The sequence below is a fragment of the Camelus bactrianus genome, chromosome 7 (assembly GCF_048773025.1).
Source record: "Camelus bactrianus isolate YW-2024 breed Bactrian camel chromosome 7, ASM4877302v1, whole genome shotgun sequence".
Taxonomy (NCBI): Eukaryota; Metazoa; Chordata; class Mammalia; order Artiodactyla; family Camelidae; genus Camelus; species Camelus bactrianus.
Genome location: NC_133545.1, coordinates 54,905,066 through 54,931,630, shown reverse-complemented (window position 1 = coordinate 54,931,630; position 26,565 = coordinate 54,905,066). Strand labels below are relative to the sequence as shown.

At 34.7% G+C, this 26,565-nt stretch overlaps 1 protein-coding gene across 1 annotated transcript; it reads left to right on the top strand.

Moving 5' to 3' along the window:
* The first annotated feature begins 1,987 nt into the window (after window positions 1-1,987).
* Window positions 1,988-22,555, top strand: TMEM106B (transmembrane protein 106B). The gene is made up of 8 exons (XM_010972050.3): window positions 1,988-2,126; window positions 4,646-4,867; window positions 7,921-7,984; window positions 11,351-11,510; window positions 14,626-14,766; window positions 14,996-15,045; window positions 15,840-15,893; window positions 16,605-22,555. The coding sequence occupies exons 2-8, from the start codon at window positions 4,648-4,650 to the stop codon at window positions 16,741-16,743; spliced, it is 828 nt and encodes a 275-aa protein (XP_010970352.2). The 5' UTR covers window positions 1,988-2,126; window positions 4,646-4,647; the 3' UTR covers window positions 16,744-22,555.
* The last annotated feature ends 4,010 nt before the right edge of the window (window positions 22,556-26,565 follow it).

Genomic DNA, 26,565 nt, shown 5'->3' with positions numbered 1-26,565 from the left:
CTGGGCTCATCCTCAGGCAATCTGGTTCTAAAGGCTATATTCCTGACCATACCACTAAGTTGCTTCTTACAGGGATCTTAGAAAGATTTACTCCTATGTGAATTCCAGTATTTGGATAAGGACATGTTGTATGGCCAGAATTCTTTTAAGTTAAATGATAAAGTTAGTTGAGAGAATAATAGCTAAGTATTCTCTCAAGAATTAAAAAAAAAAGTAATACCTTTTTTATTGAAAAGTAGTACATGTTAAATTATAGAAACATTTGCTAATTCAATAATGTATATGCAGAGAAAATAAAAAAAGCCTCAAATGGCAAATGACTTATATTTTGTATAGTTCCTTCAATTTATAGCTATATGTTCTAAATGTGAATATACTTTATAGCCTTTATAATACTTCATATACTACCTACTGCATACTGCTTTTAGTTAGTGGTATATCATTATCCTTACTTCTCATGTAAGAAAACATCTTTACAACATAATTTTTATGGGCTTTATAAGATCTCACTGCATGGCTATTCCATATTTAAGGAGCCCTGTATTGCTAAGAAGGGTTGGGTCACACAGGTAGACCATCAGAACAGATTTCAAAGTTGCTTTCTTTTTTCCCCCATGATTTTGATGTGTTTTAGCCATACTATTTATTTTGAAATTTCAAACCAAGTTAGTGGAAGAAGCCCACTCCTCTCACCTTTGAAAGGCCTTAGCTAAATATGAGGAGTTAAACGATTTAATTAATGCCCCATTGGAAGACATGGGCAAAAAGGGGAGGTCAAAGAATGATTTAATCAGCATCCCATTGTGGACATTTTGGTTATTTAAATGAATATACTTTGTACAGAAATCTTGTTAGAGTTTTCATTAGGTTTAGGATAAACCCCAAGGGGTGGGATTACAGGGCTAAAGGCTGTGAAAATTTAAATTTTTAATACTCTTGCTACATATTGCCTAACTACTTGCCAGAAAATTTATGAATTTATACATCTTCACCAATGTGGTGTGAGAAGGCTCATTATCTTACACACGTATAAACAATTTTAGATAACAAACTGCATACTGTTTTGACCTGCATTTCTCTACTTTTACATATCCTCATACTCTACTGGCCAAACATACCCATCCTGTCGGAACAGAGAAATAAATTACTAGAAATCATTTTCTTTCTTGGGGACTATGCACGTTGTGACCATGTTATAACCAGAGCTTTCATCCATTAAACGTTAAACTCTCTGCAGACATAGTCTAGTCAGTGCCTGACAGTTATTCCCAGTACCTCATTTAACCCATGAAACAACTCTGTATTGTTATTCTTACTTTCTACATGAGATAACCTACCCTTTGAGATGTTAAGGAGAATAGCCCCAAGTCACAGCATGGGGTTGAAACACTGGGATTTGAGCAGGGACTTCACACCCTAGTAACTAACCACTTGGGGGAGGGGGAAGGGGGGACATCATGTGGAAAAATAAATGAAAACAAAACCAACCAAAACAAAACCAAAGCCGAGTCTCGCCCACTTACTGTCATTCTAGTAAGCAAGAGGTTCTAAATTAAAATAGACGTGACTTTTCCGCTATCATACATATGCTACCAACCAGAGCACCTCACTCCCGGCGTCAGGGAGAGTGGACTGGGAGGCTGCTCGGCTCAGGGCTGAGGCAGACAGTACACGTTTTCCCCTTTGCAAAGGAAAAGAGCCTGACGGGGAAAAAGAGGGGGAACTGCTATTTTAAAATCTTCCAGAGCTAGAGCGGCCGAATTTTACCTCTAAGTTTTGGGATACCAAGGTAACGAAACAGGGAGAGCTCACACGCACAGCACCGGCCCCTGAGAGCTTTAGGAAGGCGGAGGCAAGACGCAGGAAAGACGCATGCGTCCAGCCTGCATCCGGGCCACACCCCTCTCCGGGAGCGCTGTGCGCAGGCGCGGTCGCAGGTTGCAGCAGCACGGGGCCTCAGCTGATGCGGTCGTTGTGCTGCCCCTCCCCCACCCCGACCCCGCGGCGGCCCAGCGCTGCAGGCCCGTCGCTCCAGCTCCAGCACCCGGGACTGCGGACTCCGTGACCCTGTCCTCGGGCCTGTCCGCGCCGGAGCAGTTCGGGACTGCGCAGCACCCCGCGTGCCGGTGAGCGACCCGGGACGCGCAGCCCCCAGGTTCCCCTTTGGAGCGGGGCCCACCGGGCGCTCTGGGAAGAGTCAAGCCGGACGAGGAGGGGGAGGAGGGGAGGCTGCTGGGGATCTGGGCACGCCCGGCGACCGGGGAGGCGCTCTGGGCTGGGTAATGGAGGCGTGTCATCCCTCTTACCCCGGCCAGCTCCCAGCCAAGGGGCTCCAGGCTTTGGCCCCAGCCTGGCGCACAGGGTAGATTCCAAGCCTCCACACCTTGAATGGCCAAGTGGCCCCGGCTTTACTGTTTTTGAGTTCTCTTCCTGGACCGCCTGTATTTTATCTTTAACCTTTCCTTAGGAGGCAGGCTGTGTTCTGGGTTTTGTTTCTGTAGCTTATGAAAGGCGCCGACTTCCTTCGTTTAGAAGGTCATGACCCATTTAGATTGGATCGAATTCTGTGCTTTTTTTTAAAAACCATCTCTTTTAAGGAGTCTGAAATCCTTGTTGGTTTTCAGTAAATTAAGGGATTTTGATAAAAAAACATTTAGCACAGGAAAGTGAAGGGGACCTGGTACCTCTTGGTAAACGAAGAGTCTCCAAAGATATAAGTGGTTAAACTTAACAGTGCTCTGAGGAAAATACAGTAGAGGGGGCAGGGGTGCCCAGTACCTGACAAAGTCTGCCGCTTACTCATTAGCCCTGATGAAACAAACACCAGTCAGAGGCTTACTCTATCAAGGGAGTTGTTATGTAAGAATAGAAAACATGCCCAGACTGAGAGCCACTTGCTTTTGCCGTCTGTGTCTTTTCCCCTTAAGGCATTACGGTGGGCAGCAGCTTATTACCTCCGGTGTGTTAACTGAGATCCCGGAAAGGGCCCCTCTGAGGCCCTGGATGATGAGGCCGTCTGATATCTTATCTAATATTCCACGTGGGCCCCAAGGTCACAGTGTGTGGGGACGCTGATGTTAATTCACCCCTGAACCACCTGTGACTGGCAGGTATCGATTTGGCTTGGATTTAGTTAATGTCTTTGAGCTAAATCAAGAGAAATTTACGCAATTTTAGAAGCTATGAATCATTTATATTTTTCAACTTAATGGGTACTGTGTGCATAGATTATTTTTAAGTAGTGAAAATATGCATCTTTGTTCATCCTTCTGAAATTTTAAGTTTGTCTATTAGTTGTATAGTTTTATATCCTGCTGTTTACACTGTTGGAGTGACACCGACAGATGGATGACATGCCAGTTTTCAAAAGGAAACTTTCATTCATAGCAAAAGATAAATGGAGTTATTTTGAGTGTTGGTTTTCCTTATTCAAATCAATGAGAATTTTTAAAAGCAATATTATTTATCTTTTTATATGAATGTCTGTAGTAACCTATTTGTAGGAACTGATAAAAGATATACAGTCAAATTTAGAAAGAGAAGTGTGTGTTATTTTAAAGTTCGGCTTTCCCTCTTTGTTAATTTGCCTTCAGAATATCAACAGATTAGATTGTATGACTTTTTAAGTTCTTTTTATCCGTAAAATTGTATGACCTTAACTGTAGTTTTACTGTATTACCTACCTGGAGAGGTTATTTTTACATAGGTACAAGCACTGATTACTTATTTTTATTTGGCTCTACATTTATATTTAAATTTCCCTCTATTTTTGGTACTGTCATCCTAAAATTTTGAAATTTTCTAAATTTGCTGCTTTGTATAGGTGAATTAAGTTAATATTTTGGAACATTAATTTCATAATTTTAACTCCACCAACTGTTGAATGAAAGAAAAATTTGCAGGTTTTATTTTTTTGAGTTGTTTTCTTGCAGATATTTAAATGTTTAAAGCAAGAAATGTGAGGATGAGAAAGATTTGGATTTTATTTATCACAAAGGGGCATGAATTTTAAAAGGCTGAAAAATACTACTTCTATATTTCCTGGTAAAACTATACTACCTAGCTGTAATCTATCCAAAGCAACTTTTGTCTTCAGTGCTAATTGATTTAAAAGTAGAATGTGTTTTTTTTTGTAGTCTAAGAAAAGTGAAGCTTATGTGTTTCTTTTCAGAGAACCCTAAGAAAGTATCGACTTCCAACCAATTTTAAAGTCGTTTGAAAGCCCGTTCTCATCACAAGTCTAATATGATATCATTTCATAATATTTTGTTAGAAAAACACTTTTGGGGGAGGGTATAGCTCAGTGGTAGAGTGCATGCTTAGTATCTATGAGGTCCTGGGTTCAATCCCGATTACCTCCGTTAAAAATAAATAGGTAAATGAACAAACAAACCTAATTACCTCCTCTGCAAAAAATAAAATAAAAATTAATTAACTGGAAAAAAAAAAAGAAAAATGCTTTGGACTCTAATAAATTGCTTCCTTGTTTCAGACATTGTTTAGTTTGTGTATAATTCTAATCCGAATAGTAGCTTGAGCAGTCCCTTGACGGTTCTAAATTATTCAGATCAGTATAAATATCCTCTAATGTTCTTGAGTATACCTTTTTACTGAACTTTACTGTAATATTTTTCTTTTTCTTTAGACATGGGAAAGTCTTTTTCTCATTTGCCTTTGCATTCACACAAAGAAGATGCTTATGATGGAGTCACATCAACTGAAAATATGAGGAATGGATTGGTGAATGGTGAAGTCCATAATGAAGATGGAAGAAGTGGCGATGTCTCTCAGTTTCCATATGTGGAATTTACAGGAAGAGATAGTGTCACTTGCCCCACTTGTCAAGGAACAGGGAGAATTCCTAGGGGTATGTGTTACTGTACTGTTTTTCCTCTAAAGAATGATTCCAGGCATTTGCATGAGTACTATAAAACCCATGGGTCTAAGCACAACCCTTGATGTTTTAAAAGACTCTTAGAATTAAAGGTAAAACTTCATGTTAGTTATTTTCAGTCAAAAGGACGCAAAGAAACACACATGAAGGTATTAATAATTAAGGTTCCTTACAGCAAAAAATGAAAACCACCCCCTTTACCTCCACTATCTTTTCCTTTCCACCTACAGTTATAGCAGATATACAGCATCTCTTGTCTGTAAACTTCTGGTCCTATTTGGCATCAATAGAGGTATTTTCACAGTTGTTTTGCTGTATTGGTGTGAGGAGCAATTTAAGTAATTTGGTGACCTAATATTTTTAATTTGTTATTTCGAGAATAATAATGAGCTGGTCATGTGCTAATTAGTTATGTTTTAAAGGAACTACATGAAGAGAGATGGTATATTAAGATGAGTTATGTAGGAAAAACGAAATCAGTTTGTGGCGTGACATGGGGAAGTCAGTAGGAAGTAATCTCCACATGCTGGTTGTAGATTACTTTAGTAGCAATGGCAACAAGCAGAAATAAAACTATGCTGTCATATTTTCATTTTTCGCTTGATTGACTGTTAATATGCGGCCCTGGAGAGACCCTGAGGGAAGGACAAAGTAACAGTATAAGGTTTCTTTGTTTTGTTTTGGTTTTTTGTTTTTAATTTAAAAAAAAAAATTTGGAGAGTGGGGAGGGTTTACTTATTTGTTCATTTTTAAAGGAGGTACTGGGGATTGAACACAGGACCTTAGGTATGCTAAACATGCTCTTTACCTCTTGAGCTATATCCTCCCAGCAAGGTTCTATAAGATAAGGTTTTATCTTTGCAGAGATAGTTGCTATTTGAGAATAAAAAGATTATCATAGTTGAAGAGATTAATGCACCTGGCTGGGGAAGGGATCTGGGGGCTGGAGTACCATTTTAGCAATCTGGATATATTTCTGAGATATGGCCAGTAGATATTTTTCTGCTGCCTAGATGTGGATTGTAAATAGTAGAATCAAGGATGATTTCAAAGGTATTTTTGTCTGAGCACCTGGAAGAATGAAGCAGCCATTTATTAAGATGGAGGAAAGAAGTTTTGAGTATGTGTCAGGGAGAGATCAGCACTCAGTTTTAGATGTGTAAGTTTGGATATAACATGTTTGACATCTAAGTAGATATGTTCAGTAGTTGGATGAGAACACCTAGCTTGTCAGTATGAATAGAAAACAGAAGAGACTCTAGCATTGAACCTTGGGGCATTGCAACATTTCAAGGTCAGTGACATGAGAAAGAATTAGCCAAGGACACGAAAAAAGAGCAGCTAGAGTAGAAGGAGGAAATTCCTTTGTGGTGTCTTGGAATATAAATGAAGAAAGTGTACCCCTTGGGGAGGAGAGACTGATTAACTGTGTTAGATGCTACTGATAGGTCAAGTAATATGAGGACTCAGAACTGACCAGTGGACTTGGTGATATTGAGGCCACTGGAGACCTTTAAAAGAGCAGTTTAGGTAGTCTGCAAAAGTATATACATATGCTCAGGAGTGCATAAGAGGAACAAAGTTGTATAGAGAAAATAGCTTTTTAAAGGAGTTTTGCTCTATAGAAAAGGAGAGAAAAGAGGTGGTAGCTGGAAGGGGCTGTAAGGTCAGGAGAGGAATTTTTTTAAAGATGGAATGAATAATATGTTTGTATGTTGATGAGAATGATCCATAGAGAAGACATTGATAATGCAGGCAACAGAGAATTATTAGACTTAGTGAGCAGGTGCAAAGGGCTGCTCTTACAGAGGAGCAGGGGCAGTTTACTCTTAGCAGTGGGAGAGAAGGTAGAGTATATGGACACAGCAGTAGGTAGGTGGGTGGACATGGTGGTGGGAGCTTGCAGGAATTCTCTTTACCACATCATGAGCCAGGAGTAGGACAGGGAAAAAGATATTGGAGGTTTGAAGAGGGAGTTGAAGTTATGAAATTGCAGTTTTAGTCAGATTGAGAGTGTGAACTAGGGAAATACATTGTGATTGTTGGCATCTTTAAGAGCCACTTGAGATTAGTGATGTAAAATGAGATCAGTCAGCATAGTTTATGTTTTTCTCTATTCATTTTTAGCTGTGTGGATATAGGCATAGTAGCCAGAGGGTTGGTTTTAACCAGTTGCAGTTTAGACAGATGAATACCACCAAACAAGATAGGATATAATACACAGTTGAGGTGTATTATATGTATTTATATATTAATATGTGGGGATGATGGGGAATTATTGATGGTTGATGGGGGGAGATTTATGGAAGGGGCAGAGAGGAATAATAAAACCTCTATGGAAAACTTTAAGAGAGAATTTGACTATGGTTCTTTAATAGTTAATATGAAGAGCCAAATTATTTTAAGATTGGTAATTGGGCATTTTAAAGTTCATATATCCATTAAAGCATATGCATAAAGCTCAACCCAAGAAAGAATTGTTGGATTTTGAAATGACTTACTATGAAGAGGAGTGTGACCTGAAAGAGTCCTGGAAGGCTCATTATGTAGGGGTTTTTGAAGTATGAGACTTAGTATGTGTCAGTTTTGGTTTTCAAGGGGGACAGTTTAGAAACCTCTCGAGTAATAGGGATCTCAGGACACAGGGGCAGCAGTGTGTCTCCTCTACTCTCATCCACATTACCAAATCAGAGTCTGAATGGAAAACGGGGGTTGAAAGAGGACCTAGTAAATTCAGATCTTCTGAAAACCTGGGACTTTTTAGATTTTTTTCAGTAGAAGAAAGAATTACTCTTTCATTCTTTATACTGTTCTGATTAGCTAGAAATCTAGATAGGAAAAAACACAGTGTCTGCTTTGGAGCTCAACTTCTACTGGATAATTTTTGAAGATTTTGAGAGCAATTTTCCAAAGGAATGAGATGAGAACCAGATGGTATTCTGGTCTTTCCAAAGCAGACATTAATGAGGAGCCACTATATTTTTAACTAATCATGTTAATAAATGTCTACTTCTTTTTACTTTTAGGGCAGGAAAACCAACTGGTGGCATTGATTCCATACAGTGATCAGAGATTAAGGCCAAGAAGAACGTAAGTATTTAAGAGAAAATGGCATTTTTTGTTTGTTTTTTTTTGTGTTTTTTGCTTTTCAAATTATTTATAAATAAATAATCTAGTTAAAACTGTTAAAAGGAAAAATGCTATCAGGTTGTTAAGTTATGCCATCATATGCTTTATGTCATTAAAAAATGAAAAAGAATTCCTGGTTAGGGTAAGTTCTTGAAAGCAGCATTGTATCTAAATCTTCTCAAATCTATAAAACAGAAAGGCCAAAAAAAGCTGTTAGGAAACACAGTGACAACATTTGCATCAAAAATGAGTGTCAAGGTATTCCCAGAAACCTCAATAAATATGGGTATTCAAACCATGATGACACAAGGACCCAAACAAGCTTAGCAGCTGTGTAGAAGCTGTGAAGGGAAACAAAAAGAGAGTTCCTAAGAGCCCTTATGTAGAGTAAATGCTTTTCCCCCAAAGAAGAGGCCCCTACTCAGAGGACTTCCAGCAAATACCTCTAAGAATAATCTGTTAAAACTGTAGCTTGGAGAGAGTGCATCAGAGGCCTTGAGAAGATCAGAAGGAACTGGACCATCTAAGCCTTCAGAGACATTAGGGAAACTCAACATAGACTCCTGCAAAAGAACAGACACAGCCTAAGGAAAAAAACTGCTGAGTGTAGAATACAGTTTGTGTAGGGCAAGAACAGGGATAAAAGAAAAGGTTCAGAAACTAAGGAGAGAATCTCAGAACTACAGAAGTGGTTATACATTGAGGCTGTCTTTTTTAAATGTTTTCTTTAACAACAGAGCATGGAATTCCTCAGCACTGAAGCTAGGAAAGCAATCCTGGCCCATCCTCACCACCTAAAATGGCAGTTTCTCTTAAAAGTATGAAAATTTGTCTCATTTAAATATGAGCAACAAAAAAGAATTATGATCAAGCATCATACAAAGATAGTAAAATTTAAATAAGAAAATGAACTGAGGAAAACACTAACACATGATAAAGAATGTCAGAAAAGCACATGAAATCTTTAACTTAATATTTAATGTTCTAAAAGAGATATAAGAGAACTAGAAAAGCTATTAAGTCAGAAATTGAGAAGCTCAGAAATGAGATGACTGAACAATAGAGTGCTATGAAGAGAGAGTCTGCGGGCCTCTGGAAAGAGGAAAAAAAAATAATTTCAGAAGTGAAGACAAAACTGGAAGAACTGTGCACACACACATACATATACACAAACAATAAAAGAATCGGAGAGAAAACAGTATAGGACACAAGCTAAGACAACTGAGCATAGATATAATTGAAGTCCTTGAAGAGAATAAACGCAAATAACTCTGGATCTTCATTTGTAAGTTGAGGGACTTTTGATAAGGTAGTTAGGAAATTATTAATTGTTTTTGTCTATGTACTTTAGCCATGTCATTTGATCTGTGAAATAAACTGATACGATTTAAAATGGAGGAAAAGAGTGAATTATCTAAAATACTGCAAATAGGAAATGGCAGATATAAAAATCATAACTTGAGTCCAAATACCATACAACTTTCATAACTTCATCAGTACTGTATAGTACTATCTGCCTCCCAGGATTCTGTTACTGTCTATAGAGCCAAGAGAAAAATGATCGCTGGAGATCTATGTACTTCATCAGTGAACCAGCCAATTTTTTAATTTGGTATGAAATACTACATAGAATGTTGTTTTGTTGTCCCACCAGTTTCAGTAATATTTGTTGTGGCTGTAAACTTCGGGTGCAGAGTAATTTAGAACACTGATTCTGTTAGTCACAGCTGGGGCTGATTTACAGGCCCCAAGCCCTAGAGTATGATGAGCTTACCTGCCCATATGTAATTATAAACAAAAATAGTAAAACGTAAGAAAACCCAGCAAAGCTCTCATTTTTATCATGATTTTTAAACTCTTTTTATACCTTCTTTAAGGTGTTTGGTGTATAGTTGGTACTGTACATGTGTGCTTAATCTGCCTATTAGGTAACCCAGTAGTGATCACCACCTGCTCAGGTTGGGAAGAAGTTGACAGTGAGTCGGAACTGCTTTGTTTGCTCCAGACAGCAGAGTGGGCCCACTGTTCGCTAGTGATTTAGGGAATTTTTGTTTTGTCTTTTAATAAACCATTTTGCTCTCTTAATTTGGGCAACTTAAAATACTCAGAAACATTTATGAAACATTGGCACGAGGCACCTGCAGTAGCTGTTATGAGGGATAAGATGAGATCCATCAAGGCATTTAGGTGCAAGTCAGTAGGAAAAAGAGGATGGAAAAAGGATAAAGAATTTTTTGTATGGCGAGAAATACAAAGAAAAGATAAAGTAAGTGACATGCAAAACATAGGAAGAAACAGAAAAAGGGTTCTCTGGGCTTTGAGCAGAGTGCTGTTTATTAGAGAAACCAGGAAATATTGTCATCCCTCAGTATCCATGAGGAGACTGGTTCAAGGAGTCCTTGCATACAAAAATCCACCGATGCTCAAGTCCCTTATATAAAGTGGCAACCCTCCGTGTCTTAGGTTTCAAATCCATGAGCTCAACCAACCATAGAGGGAGATTTCAGTTGATCCATAGAGTGAAAAATCCATGAATACTGGATAGCTGACTACAGTTTCTTGAAATTCTAGTTTTGAGGGTAAACTTGAAGATAAGAGGAAATTTTCATCTATGAAGGTTGGAAATAAAGAGCAAGAGATGGAATAGAGCCATTTCAGGAGGAGTTAGGACCAATAGCAAAGTCTTGGGAGGTTTTTTTTTTTTCTTGTCTTATGCCTGCATAAAATTATCCCTTCTTGATTTTAAAGGAACAGTTTAACAACATCTTCAAAGCAGACTTGATTAATATAAACAATATTTTTTTAACAGAGTGCGTAAATACTTTGGGATGAGAAGACTCAAAAAGGACTGTGCTAGTGAGCATGATGAGGCATATGGTTACATCGTTACAGTTTCAAGGGCTTCACAGGTGGTTCTGATGAACAGTCACTTTAGGGAGTCATAACAATGGCAAAACTCACACGTGAAAATTCTGCTTCAGTGAATTCATCAAGGAGTCTTGAAATACATATTTATATAAAGCTACCCAGCTTGGTTCTGATGTGCAGCCTGGTTGGGAATCACTACAGTAAATGTTGTATCTATAATAAGCCTGAAATCCTAGTCTCCAAAAAAATAAATAATCATCTTTTGAGGTGAACATTTTGACACTTAATAGACTCAAACCAACCCTACTGATTACTTTTATAATGTAAAAAATTGGTCAAATTATACATCTTTTCCTGCTGGTATAATAGGGGAAAATTCAAGTTGAAAATACCTTCTCCAGATGTTTCGTTATGTAATTTTTGCTGCATGTGTTTAAATATTCCCATTTTCCTTTTCAGAAAACTGTACGTGATGGCTTCTGTGTTTGTTTGTCTGCTTCTTTCTGGATTGGCTGTGTTCTTCCTTTTCCCTCGCTCTATAGACGTGAAATACATTGGCGTAAAATCAGCATACGTCAGTTATGATGTTCAAAAGCGTACAATATATTTAAATATCACAGTAAGTACATACTTACATTAAAAGTATTTGATTTCATTTCTTTATCATGTTAAGCTGCACCTTTGTGCCTATTGAGAGATATTAAATGTAACACATTAATGCTCAGTTTACTTTTTGTGTATTGACCTCTACCAATTGTGATTCTGCTGGAAATGGCAAATAATAAATACTGGCAGTCCTGTGTATACAGAATCATTTAGCATTTGAAGATGTCTTTAGGAGAGTAAAATATAGTAAACATTTAATTGCTGGGAAAAACAGTATTTACAACCTGTTTAGTTTTCAACATTTGATTCTGAATAGCTCCTAGCAAGATGTTAACATAGTTGATTCAATAGATGTTATAAATGTAACATTTTTATCACCTTGTGTTTTGCCATCTTTCACAGACCATTCCTTTATTCTTTTTAAAGAAAAGTACAAGTGACAGTTTGATTTCTCTTGTAAATTAGTATGTGTGAAGATACCCTCTGTGTTTCCCAGGATGGTGTTTGTTACGACTCTACAGTCTTCCACACCTGAAAACAACACACAGACAGACACCTCAGAGAAGGTCTTCTGTTTTACGTGCTAACACATTTGAAAAAAAACATGGTTTGCAAAACATTGTATTAAAAAGGAACATATATGTTGATTCAGGGCTTAAGGTGTATCTGTGTGGCAGTGATTTATTTGGAAGAATGATATTGGACTTCAATTGGTTTTCCTCCAAGAGGTGATTGGATTGGTGTGGTAGAGGTTGAAGTAGAGATGCCTGTTGTGGTAGTTGGGAGGAGGGAGATGTAAAGGGACCTAGAGTGAAAGGGGAGTGGTGTGTTAAAGTGGGACTACTACTTAATTACAGGGAAGAAAGAACTCCCATGGATCCATTTATCCTCATTGCTTACTGTCAGAAGTTGCCAGTCTACGGGAGATATATATATATATCTGTGGAAAAAAAAAATATATGCATGAAGGTAGTTTAAAGTCTTTCATAATAAGTTGTCATTATTTAAAAGTTTATGATTATGGTCCCTTGACTTACAGATTAATGGGATTCTCACTGTTTTCAGTAACAAAATGTCTGATCTCTAGTACTAAACTTTTTTGTCTTATTTTTTGTTGTCTTTCTTGATGTGTATCTTTGTGTTTTCTTTCTCACTCCCGTATATCTTTTTCTAATTGTCATAAGTATTTTTGTTCTCAGCCTGTTTTGCATCACTGATCTTTTTAATATTCTGATGAAAGCTATGGACACTTCAGAAAAACCACATACCGATATTATGTTGCATGTATAAAGGATTCCAAGATTCTACTGAATCCCATTCGTTGGTCTGTATCAGAAGGTTTATTACTGGCCTTCAATTAAAATCTTTTCCTATAGTGTTTTGAAATGAAATTGATATTGGTAATAAGAGCCAAGTAGATGAAAATGTTTATACATTTAGACTAAGGTTATTTTTAATTTAATTTAATTTTATGAAATTAAAATTTTTTCTCTATGTTTATCGCTATAATAGTTTAAATGAATACATAAATGTGATCATATAATGGCTAATTACTAGCACATTCTTTTTTAATTAACTTTTCTAAGACTGTTTTCTCTCTTTTATTTTATCCCATATTGCATCTTTCCATATCTTTCTCCATATTCATATTAACTTACAGATTCACATGTTCAGTTTTTCTTAAATCATTATTTTTCAAAAAATAATACTTTATTTATACTTTTATGCATCTTGGTTTTCTCACTTGTTAATACCTTGTAGAAATCTCTTCTCATTTTCCGGCTTAAGATTAATTCATTCTTTTTAATGACTGTATATCATTCCATGTAATGACATTATATTATTTTTTCTGTCATTCTTTTTTACGATGAGCATTCATTTTATTTTCAAGAATTTTTTTTTTTTTTGCCACTACAAAGAACATTGTCATTAACATCCTAATGTTTTTATTTCTGTGGAGTAAATGCTCAGAATTAGAACTATAAGGTCAAAGGATATACTTAATTTTTACTTTAATGGATATTGCTGTAATGCTTCACATATTTTCCAGGACTGTGAAAATATACCCTTCTGCCCATATCTCAGCCAGAAATAGAATGTCACTTTTTACAAGTTTTGCTAGTTTATTGGATATAAAGCAATACTCCATTTTTGCTTAAATTGACTTTTCCCTGACTGTAAATGAATTTGAGAGAAATTTTAAGTGTTTTTTGACTATTTGTATTTGTACTTTTCTGATTTCTTTACTCATATCCTTAGCTCTTACTATTTTTTAACAATAGGAATGTCTTTGTCTTTTTTTTTTTTCAAATCTGTATGAGTTCTTTGTATAGGTGATAACCATTACTATCTGCCTTACAAAACTTTAAGAGTTATCATTTAGTATTTGTTGAGTTTGGTTATGGTTTCTTTCACTATGCCTGTGTTAGATGTTTTATTATCTGTTATTTCTTGGTTTAATTTTTTTTTCTTATTTTCATTGACTGTTTTTTCTAAAGTAATTTAAAACAATTGTTGTAAATTAGAATTGCAGAAGTTGGCCTCAGCTGTTTCTCATAAGTATAGAAATGATGTAACTGCATTTCTTTCCAACTAGTCTTGACTGTATCCCATTTCTTCTCAAAAGTGACCTATTGGAAATCTCTACTCATATATAAGTTAAAATGCCACTTTCTTTTAAACAAAAATTTTGAAGTGCTGTTTAACATGTTAAATGGTTCCCTTTGTATTTAATAGAAGAGGAAATAGTTTAGTCTGTAGAGACATGTACATATTAACATTTAGTAAAAATTTAGATGGAATTTTAGAAATATTTTTATTGAATTTTTGCTAAGGCCACAACATTCTAACATTTCTAACTTTCATGTTTCCATATTTCTGTACTATACATTTTCTGGGCTTACTTTTTAAAAGTATGTGTTCATTATAGGTATGTTATATACATAGTACTCATGTATAAACTACATAATTGGTTCATTTAATGCTCTTTGACATTTTTGGTGTTAGTTTTCCAACTAATAATGAAACACGGCTGCAGCTGAAGTCATTTTCTCTATCAATTTTGAATACATATTTTTTATGCTTATTTTAAGATAACTTGTACATTTTCTGCTCCCTTTGTTTTTCAGAACACACTAAATATTACAAACAATAATTATTATTCTGTTGAAGTTGAAAACATAACTGCACAAGTTCAGTTTTCAAAAACGGTTATTGGAAAGGCACGCTTAAACAACATAACCAGTATTGGTCCACTGGATATGAAACAAGTAAGCTTCATTCATAAAGTACTTTGGAGGAGTTAAATGAATAAATGAATCTCATCTTTGTATATCATATTAATGTGAGGGAGCTGGGGGATTTCCTAAAAAACTAGAGAATGTTTCAAACTTACAAAGGGAGAGATTTTTAAACTTTTTGAAGTTATGAAATGTATGTGAAGTACTTGATGTTTTGATCCTATTGTCTATTGGTTTGTTTTTGTTTTTTGCCTTTCAGATTGATTACACAGTACCTACTATCATAGCAGAGGAAATGAGTTATATGTTGTAAGTTCTGATTTTTAATTATTTTATCTCATTAAACTATAAAGAATACAGTGCACGTGTGAATAAATATATATATATATACACACACACACATACACATGTATATATATTTTAAGTTTTCCATCATCTTAGCAGTGAAAAGACCACATTTTGGGATATTCCTTCTGGCCTCTGATCATCTCTCTATTCCTTTTTCAGCATACAACATTAATGAACATAAACCTATGCAAATAATCTTTTTTCCCCCAGAATTAGGATCATATACACCATGTCACTTTTTATTTACTATGCTATGAGAACCACATGTGTATATTCTAGTACTTCTTTCTATTTTAGTATAGGAGTACTAAAAATACTAATGATGTATATAATACTCTGTTATTGGTTTGAATAATATTGGTTTAAATTGGGTCTAAATGATTATTAACTCTTGTTAAGTAAAAAATAGTGATAAATTTTCATCATCTTTTGATATCAGCCAGATACAGAAATTTTTGAAAAAAACTGGTTACTAAAATTTCAAAAGGTGAACAAAAAGTAGAAGTAATTTTTAGCCCATGTTAAAACAGTGCTACAACTACTATAGCTTGGAAGCATATGTTTTTAGAATAAGAAGTCTTGAAAATATTAATCACCATTTGAAGTATAGAAAATGCTCAACCAATAAATGCTTATTTACTTTGCCTTAATAGTATTTCTGTTAACTTTAACGTAGGAAGGGGAATTGTAATTAAACTATTTTAAATTTATAATGTCATAGTTTACATTTATTCACATTATGTTTTCTTTAACAGTGATTTCTGTACACTGATATCCATCAAAGTGCATAACATTGTACTCATGATGCAGTAAGTAAGACTTTTTTTTGGAAAGAGATTCTTTGTTCAAACTTCAGATTTATAACATTGGCTTATAGCATACACATCTTTACAAATGTCATGTCATTGGGTTTTAAGCCTTATAGGAGTGCGATGAGGTGAAGTAAATATTATGCCATTTTACACGTGAGGAAATGGAAGCCCAGGGAAGAAGTGCAGGATCACATGGCTCTAAATAGTGAATCTGGACCTTTCAAGAACTCAGGGAAGTGGCAGGGGTTGGGGGAGAGAGAAGGATGAGCTCAACACCCAGTTCCTTGCCACCTGTGATTAAGGATTGTTAATAGTGAGGAGGAGTAATATTACTGGTTTGCAAATTGGGTGTTATCCTAAGTCATGAGAACATTGTAGATTACAGGTTGGATATTTGGGTGATTAGCTGACATTTAATTAAGAGAGATCTGTGTATTTAAAAAATTTTAAGAGTACAGGAAATTACCTATTTTCAACTAAAGATGGGCGTTTTGAAAAATTAACATTTTTCTGTATATAATTATTTGGATAGGGCTTGCTCTGCCAGCATTCCTATTGTCTCTTGAGGAAGTATTCCCTAAGAGGCCCATATCCACTGTATTAAGTTATCATTAATCAAATAATCTCTCCCAGGAGAGAGTTTTGATGAATAAAGTACTCTCACTTAGAGAATATTTCAATGTTTCTCCCCATTTATTTTATTTTTAGAGTTACAGTAACAACAACTTACTTTGGACACTCAGAGCAGATATCCCAGGAGAGGTACCAGTATGTTGATTGTGGAAGGAACACAACTTACCAGTTGGGGCAGTCTGAATATCTAAATGTGCTTCAGCCACAGCAGTGAAAACGAAGGGATGCAGCCGGAGAAGAAGAGATACCTACTGATATTTTCCAAACTCTGAAGGACAAGGTACTCACTTCCTAATCGGAGACCTTAAATTGAACAAACCTAAAGTTTACACTTCTCTTCTAAGAGTACAGCTAAAAGTATGTGGACTTGCAGGTTATTACAACTCTCCACTCTGTGTTCATGGTATTTGTACCAGGATCTTGTACTTGAATCCAAATTTACTGATTGGTTTTCTTCTCTTCTGGTCCGCAAGTGGAAAACTAAGACTTCTACAGAACAGTAACTAATTATTTAAAATTCACAGCTCTAACCACTACTAAAAGCATAATTTTGGTAAACATAATTTGAGAAACTTTATTTCTGAATGTTTTTATAGAATATTACCGAGGGCCTAATATTCATGAAAGACTTTTAAATAACTTTTTTTCCTCTTTTATAAATTCCCATTGCTACTTGGTAGTACTTCAGGTGTATGCTATTTTAGCTGTTAGCTAAACGATTTTATTTTCTCATTTGAAATTCTACTCATCTGCATGTTTTTGTCAGTCTTATTTCAAGCTAGTGCTTGCATAACACTTATAAACCAAAATAATCTTTGCAAAATTCTGTACCTAAATTTTTTAAAAACCCCTAAATGGTGTGTTTCACATGTCTTTCCATATTAGAATTCTGCAAGATTTTTGTGTAATCTTCAAACAATCATTTAATGTACAGTATTGTAAATAAATTGTGCATGGCTTTTATATAGCTTTAAATAAATGTCAAAGTGGTACAGATTCAGAGTAAAGTAAGTTGCTCATAAAAATAAATAAAATGAAATTTAGAAACCTAAAGAATGTGAATATGGTTCCAGTTACATATTGGGTCAGGCTAAAGTAGATTTAAAATAGAATATTTTAATGTTCCACTTTTTTAACATTGCTTTTCATATTAAAGAATCATGAAGACACTTAAGTTTTCACAACTATTAGATACCCAAGTCATCAATTTTATGAATATTTTAGAGGAAGAAATTCTTTGGTAGAAGTTATCCAAGAAATCCTGCCATTAAATGATGGTGGCTAGATCAAAATAAAACCTATATTATGCTTTTAAAATTTTTATCATTTTGCACATCACATTGATATAATGCCTCTAGTAACATTTTTAAAGACTTCATTTTGGTTTGGATTTTATTTAAAGTTGTTTTCAGGTGTAAATTATTAACTTACTCACTTTGCTGTTTTATATTTTTCAATACCATTTTCCATTTGGGCTTTTTGCCTTTTCACTTACCAAATTTGGAGTACCTTTTAAATACAAACCACTGAGCATAGGGGCTGACTATGATACCAAAAACAGTAAGTGGCTTGAGATTAATTTCTTTCTGTTTCCTAGTGACAGGAATCAGGTTCCTCCTCTCCCCGTCCCCCAAAGTGCCTAACTTAGGTCTGAAACATTTATCAGTCTGGCTCTCTCAACTATAAAACATAAGCTTTATTTACTTTAATTAGAGCTACTGAAGCCCTCCTTTCTGCCTTTAAACACACTCAGGTCTCCCCTTACCTTTCACATCATTTTCTCTAAGTTTTCCTGAGTGAACATTTAAAAATGGGTGAAACGCACTGACTTTTTTTTTTTTTTACTACTTAGTTTAGTCTTCCCTTAGCATTGCTAACTCATCTGTCCTTACTATTAAAGTCACCCCATTCAATTTATTCTGAACTTCGTAGTCCAACCCAATCTTTAATTTTTTTCCGCTGTTTTTTGACTACTCTCCTTCTCCTTGAAACTGCACAATTCCCTAATGTATGTATTCTATTTATGTATTAAAAACATAAATGTCATGTCATTCTCATTTTATTTTTCTTCATTCTCTATCTTTTGATATCTTTTAATGAGTAGTATCTAGACCTCTTCTGCCACAGATTTTCTACTCCTGTGACTTTAGCAATCACCTACTCGGCTTTCCAGATGTATTTCTACATACCTGACCAATCACCTATCTAGTTTCTTATTTAGCTAATACCTTAGAGATAACAGTATTTCAGTGACTGTGTAAAATCAAAAACTGGTGAAAAAAATTTTATCATATTTTGTTTTGTTCTCACCTTGTCCCTCATGTCCCATTTCTTCGAAGTCATTCTTCAGTTCTACCTCCTTCAGAAATTAATCCTGATTAATTTTCTTGCTTTATATCTTTTAACCTTGGAAAATTATGTAGTGTAAATTAAATGGACTTTTGTATTAATTTGTGGCTCTAATGCCCTTTTAAGAGTGTATGCAGGATATCTGCTGAAGAGTCAGGACAGTGAGGGAACGTTTGCTATTTAGTGACTTAGTTTTGAATATTTTTTCTTTATTCTTTAAATTAAAACCTCTTTATAGTACCTGCTTTCCATGGAGTTTAAGTCAGAAAAAAAACTGGAATTTAAAATATGTAAAAACACAATAGTAGAGAAATATATCACCTGTGACTCCTTTCAGAGAGGGTTAAGTAACAGCCAGAATAAACCTAGAACAAAGCACGTTACAAACCAATAAAACTATCAAAACATATTCAGGTAAAGCAGACTTAAAGCCACTAAAAATGTCTGAAAAGAATGGATGAGACTTTAATTTTTCTTAGGTCATTGTCCAGTGTAGTTTCTTATATGGTAATAGGTTAACTATAGATATAAAAATTTGCTCTCAGATCTTACCCAGAGGACATGGTAAAGGTGTTACAATTTTTTTTTTCTGATACGTCCAAGAATAACTTTCTCTTAAATTACACTTTTGATAGGCTGGTCATCCTAACCAAGTCTAATACTGTAACAAGCCTATGTGTTTTGAGATGACATGTATATAGCACTGTGCTCTTTTTAGAACTTTCATATGTTTTTCTTATACCATTTCCCATAGTCCTGTGAGTCAGAAAAGGAGGGTGGTAGGATTCTTATCTTTTAGAAGAGGAAGAAGCATGGAGAAATTAAGGAACTTGGTGAAGATCTCGTATTTAGTAAATAGTTAACTGGGGCCAGACCAAGTTTTTCTGTCTCCCATATCTGTGCTATGTCATTTAAAATATCCATTGGAAAACACTATTGACTCAGGTTGGTATGAATAAAAATTAGAGAAAGTATTCACATAGTTAATAGTGACAATCAGAGTAATACTGATGGACTAAGACTTAGGCAACTTGAAAAACTGGTACCAGAAATATTTTAAGTGGGAAATGAACACTTAGGAAATATTTTGGAGGATAATCTGTAGCTTAACTCTTCTGTTAAAATTTAGTATTCCTTGATCATTCCAATATAGATATCCCAGATATATTTCTGAAAAGACTATAAATAATCGAGTTCATTATATTTGAGATTTGAAATAAGAACAAAAAGTGGTATAAGAAAATAGATACCAGATAAATTGCTTGAAATTGCTAAATAACCAGCCTTACTGTAGCGCATAACATATAAATGACTGGCTTTATTTGTGTGCTTTTTTTTCTATGCCTTTTGTTTGTTTAGGCCAATGAGGTAATTATTTTCTCTGAGAATCATGACAAGAAAATAGAATTCACTTTAGATCTTATGAATTGTAGTTTGGAAATGATACAATGCAGTGTTAAAATAGAAGTGACTGCTAAAACAATAAAGTGACTTCAGAGGCTTCAAACATTAGCCTAACTAATCCTTGGTGGTTCTTCTTATTATTGTAATATAATTCTGGATGTTTCATCGGAGGACATGTTCCCAGCTCTCTCCCATGCCATTTTGTTTGCTTTTTTAAAGTTTTTAAACAGTTCTTTATATAATGGCTCTATCTTATTTAAGAAAACAGTTTATTAGGTACTTGACCCCAAAGTATGTCATTTATCAGTGTAAATATTTGTTGGTTACTTACTGTGTCACACACTGTACTGTACTAATCTTTTACGTGCATTGTCTTCTTATCCCTCAGACGAACCCTCTAAGGTAGTTACTGTCGTGGCCCCCCATTTTATCTCTGAGGAAATTGAGTTTACAAAATATGCAGAAGCTTGAAAGTGGCAGATTAGAGATTCAAAACAGATCAGTTTGACTCAAGCATCATTCTTCTTATAATTAGCATATATTCTTTCTAGCCTCATTTTTACAAATAAAAATGTTTTATTTGTAAAAATATATTGGTTCTTGCACTTACTATATAAGATAAGTTTTGGATAGTATTTTCAAAAATGCTATTAGGATACTTTATTATTTTATAGATTTTTAGTACAGTGAAAGTGTGTATCATTGATTCTTTAAATATTAATACTTACCTGTTAGGACTTTTTTCTTTTTAAAAGGTGTAAAAATTTAAACTTACAAATATATATGAGTTTTCTCTGAAAAGCAGCATGAATTGAATTTCAGGTTATTAGGTTCTAAGCCAAAGGTTACTCACCATAATGTCATAAGTTTTAGCTCATAACATCTGGAAACAGCAACTGCTTGGCTCAAATACATCTAAAAATAATTTTATTTCTCTTTTTTGTCAACTCAGATTTTAAATGAGATGTTTATCTTAAACTATTTTAAGGAAAAATATGTGTTTGAGAAGGTGCGATAAAAAGACTGTTAAACATTATTTCTTTAAAAAAATTTATTTTTACATGAAAACAAAATATATTTGCAGTGTACTTCAAACAAAATATTCACTTCTATATCCCAGATCAGCGTATTTCAAAGTAAAAATTTTCACTTGTCAGCTGAAATTTCTGATTAGAACTAACATTTGTGTATTTTTGTGCTTAGTCAGTATGTAAATTTCATAGTGGATTTTTGAGATTTATCCTTAATTTGGATAAAAGCAAGTGATATATTTATATAGTTACTATAGGGATAAAAATAGTAATTTTCATTTTAAAAAAACTACCAATGTGATTATGGTTTTAGTTCTTTTTACATGTGTTTAGCATAGGCTTCAAATTAAAAAATACGGTATGGTTTGTATTGACCCAAAAATATTCCATAAATTAATTTAACAAATATATGGCAAGTTTTTCATAGCTAGATCTAATTCTTCTAGAAGGAAGTTGTTGCCTTCTGTTTAATTACATTAATTGAAATGTGTTTAAGAGAAATGTTTTCAGCATATTTTGTATACTAAAAAAAAAAAAAAAGGATTAGTATTGGGCCAATGGCCAAGAGGTAAATATTACTACCATGTAGACTGTTACAGTTCAAACTGTCCCACTTCCCCCAGAATTTTAGAAACTAGAAATCTGGGAGGTACTGTATCAGCTGTAGACAGATGATTCTAAATGATGTAAGTACTATTCACCTTTTAGTTAATGTGTGAGATGAAACAAAGGCCAAGTTGCAAAAGATGCATAATTATATTGTGTAATGGTTTGTTTAAGGCGTAAAATATCAGCAAGCCATGTCTTGTGTGTTTTGTCTCATATTTCCTCATAAAACTAAATTAAGAAAGATTTTGGAAAATGTTTGAAATGCTTTCTGACTTGACTTGCTGCATCACATATTTGAATGATGGCATTACTGGGTAGTCTAACCCATGATTCTAATTGTGGAATAAAGTATAATACACAGTGTGAGACTATGTTTGGGCACTTACTCTTTGTTTATATTATGTATTAGCCTCCATCATAACCCACTTATTAAATTTCCAAGTTGAGCAATTCTGTAATTGTAACTCTTGTTGCCGTTCCTGTTACAAAACATGCTTATTCATAGTAAAATAATAGAAGTGCCCCAAAATGCTATTTTTTTAATTCACTTGTAACTGTTACTCTTGTAATTGTGTATGACAAAATAAAATTTGTAAAAATTTTAGCATGAAAAATAAAATTTGTATCAGTCAAGTATCTTGGTTATGCTTTTAAAAATCTCTTGGCATAAACACATCAGTGTAAATATTGAAAGTCCTTTATCTTAAAGCGCTTAAGTTATTAAGTTATTTCCCAGGCTGCACACTAGCATCATATTTGATTTCTTTGTCTTTCATCCACTTAGCTTCCAATTCGTTGCCTACTTCTATCTGTTCTGTCTCTGGAATCTGTCTTATACTTGAATGTAATATCTCTGGAATCTGGAATCTGCCTCGTACTTGAGATCTCTCTATTCTGTCTCTGGATAGCAAAGAAAAGCATGTTGTGCTATTTACTTACATTAGGGGAAAATTGTGTAGCTCATACACAAAGTCATACATTTATAGAATGTTTTTAAATTAGTGGTACTCTTGGAATGTTTGTATTCATTGAATATTTGTTAAGAAATACAAATGTCATATAATAGACTTTGAAAAGTTACCTCAGGAGCCTATGTGTTTAGTCGAATGAAGTTGATTATCAAAGTAACAGCTAAAACGTTAAGAGCTTTTTTTATGTCAAACACTATAATTAGCATTCTTTGTGCATTATTTTATGTAATCTTTACAACCATATGACGGCATACTGTTATTGCTGTTTTCCATTTTACAATTAAGAAAACAAGCTTAGATCAAATTGGGGTTTTATTTTGACTTGAACTTTTAACTTAAAAAAATAATAATAACATACTAATGTCAGGAAAGTAATGCATTGCTTTTGATGCCTGTTACTCTGGGTTTTAACTTAGGTCTGCTTTTATCAGCTTAACATTTATTAAAGGCAAATGTATTGTGTAAATAGTACAACAATCCCCTTTCTGTGAAAATTATTTTTAGCATATATTTAAAAGTATATCTAAAGACCTAAGTATGATGCTTAGAATCACAAGACTAAAAGTGATACAGTGTTGGGTACCCAGTTTCAATCATGTAAACTTTGAGCAACAACTGTATATGAGGCACTGCATCTGGTACTAAAGAGAATGCAAAGATAAAAGTAATACAGTCCCAACCTCAAAAAAGATAGTTTAGGGGAGGGTATAGCTCAAGCGCTAGAGTGCATGCTTAGCATGCACGAGGTCCTAGGTTCAATACCCACTACCTCCTCTAAAAATAAATAAACTTAATCACCCCCCCAAAAGAGACAGTTTAGTGGCTATGAATAAAGTGGCCCTCACCTTTATTTCTTGGGCACTTCATCCTCCTCTGCTCTTTGCTGTACTATGTTGGGAACAGAGTAGGAGGACAACTGTAGCATTTGGGGAACTGGGAGTGTGGGATCCAGAGTAAGGAAGATCTTGGGAGTCAAAGCAAATAGAGTGCTGCAAATAGGTTACAGGTGTGCCAGCATTCTGGCAGCCAGGTGAGTCCTGCGGCTGCTGGTCATCTCAAGTTGTAGGCATCCTTGTTAGTTTGTCCTCATGGGCTGAACAGATATTTTCTGTGAATACTATGGAGGGAAAATGTTGGGAAGCCTTGTACTTGAAGGAAATGATGGACAAAATAATTTCTCTTTGTTAACCCTATTAACTTTGACAGAAAAATTATGTGGCATATTTCTCAATCTTTCCCTACAATAGACTATAGTATTATGAGAATTGTTCTAGAGAAAGATAGCTGAAGGAATAAAAAAGAAAAAATTACATATTATATAAAATATTCCAGAAAGGAAAAAATTTCTGAAAACAGAATTGTTAGGTCCAGGTGAATGTAGATTTAAAATGACCAACGACTCTCCAATAAGTCTATGCTCAGACTCCTGCCAAAAGAGTGCACCATCTTAAATACCAGTTTTATGTGTATACACATACTGGTTAACTAGGCGGGCAAAGTAACTTTATATAGAATGAGTCACTTAAAACATTTTTTCTTTTGAAACCACACGATTTTAAGTGCTGGTAGCTTTGTTCAAATCCTCTTCACTTTCCAAGTGTAGAATTACACTATTGAAGGACACTTGCTCTCAGTGGTAAGCATTTGTATTTAGCTTATCTAGAGCTGTAGACCGAATCCTGGCAGCAAGGTGCCAGTTTTTGACTTGTTTTACAAACCACCTATTTACGTTTTGGACAGTTCACTCTAGTAGGATGCCAGTTGAGCTGCAGATCTTCAGGGCCAGTTGGTTGTATCCAGAATGAACTAGAACTCTTAACTAGGGCAAATAACAGATAATCATTTGTATTTATCTTTCAAGACTATGTTACTTCGTGGCTGAAAAGTTGGAACATTACAGCAGCCTGGTAACCATGTCTGTTTACCCTTTCTAATGGGCATTGTTTTCTATTTCATGTCGTAGGTAATGTAATGATCTCATTATTTGGGTTTGATTTTTCAGCCCACTCATACACTTACTATCTTTTGATTAAATTTAAAAAGAGGAGGCTAATGCAAACCCACCCTTTATAAATCAAATCCATTTGTTTCAGATATCAGTGCTAATCAGAATGAGTTGGATTTTACACTTGAACTCACAAATAAAGAAATGCAAATAAAGCGTGATTTTTTTTCTTTCAGATTGGAAAATACTTAAAAGGTTTATATAAGCCATTGGTGGCAAAAGTTTGGAAATGGCCTTCATTGTGCACTCTTTTGGCAGGGGTCTGAACATAGCCTTATTGGAGAGCCATTGGTTATTATCTCTCAATTTTAAATGTACATTACCTAACAATTTTGTTTTCAGAATTTTTTTCCATTCTTCCCTGGTGGTCTAGTGGTTTGGATTTGGCACTCTCTCAGAATTTTTTCCTTTCTGGAATATTTTTATGAGTAAGTAAATATGGAGGTATGGTTTCAGATTTTAACATGTTAGATTAAACATACAAAGTGCAGTATATCCTTCCTAGACCCGATTTTTTAAAAAAAGGAATAGCTCTACTCAAAAACGAGAAATTTGCAATTGACTAGAAACTGAAGACTCTGTGAAATAGATACAAATAAAAATTAAAAAGAAGGATCATATTAAAGGGAGAACCCAGTCCATGTAATAATACCATTCTAAAGATGGGAACAAGAGGCCGAACGCCTGAAGGGGTAGAAATGGAAGCAAGAGAGATCCCAAGGGAAACTTCCAGTGTGATCATCTTGAAAGGAGACAATGGGAGTCTTACCAAACAAAACAACACCAAAATGTAGAAAGCAAAAAGTGATACTGGACACGGAGAAATCGATATTTAGATGATGTAGTGGGAAATTAAACGTAGCTTTCCTTGAAAGCTAAGGATATTGAAGATTTAGGTAAAGTTAATGATCTGTAATCTAACATATTTATGGAGATGGGTAACTCCTAAACAGAGAGTGCTCATTCTTTTCAAATACACGTAACATTTTGTCAGAACATTAGTATATGGCTTGCCATAGGTAACTTCCACTCACCTGAGTACAATACAACTAGGAATCAAAAAAAAAAAAAAAATACTTAAAGGGTGTAAGACTCAAGGCAAAGAGGAAATAAAATGGAAATCATTTAGAAGTGAACTGAGAGCATAACCTTTTAAAATCTTTCAGATATATGCAAAATGACAGGAAAATTGCAGCCTAAAATACATGCATCAGAAAATAAGAAAAACTGAATATATGTATAATCTGTATTTCCAACTCACAAAACTAGAAGAAAAAAAGTAACAGAATAGTCCCAAAGAAAATAGAATGAGAAAAAAAAAATCTATGATGATAGAGCAAAAAACTAGACTAATGCAGAGATTATTAAAAATAGATTCTAAAAATTAAGGCTTCTGTTTCCAGCATTCTGGTGACCTTCCCAGTACAGAAGCTCTAAGAACACTAGAAAACTACTTTTAAATACATGGCTAGGCTGGTGAGAAGGAACTCCCCAGAGAGCAAAAATCACTTAGAATGGCACGACTAAGAAAGCACTACATGTCAAAAAGTGTGTGAGATAGCAAAAGGATTACGAATATCAGGGAATTAGTCAAGGGAAATACGATAGTGTCTAATACATTTGTTGGAAAACAAAAGAGACAGAAAATAAATTTGCCAAACTTTCAC

What these genes read in the sequence shown, in the direction of transcription:
- TMEM106B (XM_010972050.3), top strand. Translation starts at nt 4,648, where the DNA reads ATGGGAAAGTCTTTTTCTCATTTGCCTTTGCATTCACACAAAGAAGAT. An exon ending in AACAGGGAGAATTCCTAGGG is followed by an intron (nt 4,868 to 7,920) that starts GTATGTGTTACT and finishes TTTTACTTTTAG; the next exon opens with GGCAGGAAAACCAACTGGTG. An exon ending in GTCCACTGGATATGAAACAA is followed by an intron (nt 14,767 to 14,995) that starts GTAAGCTTCATT and finishes TTTGCCTTTCAG; the next exon opens with ATTGATTACACAGTACCTAC.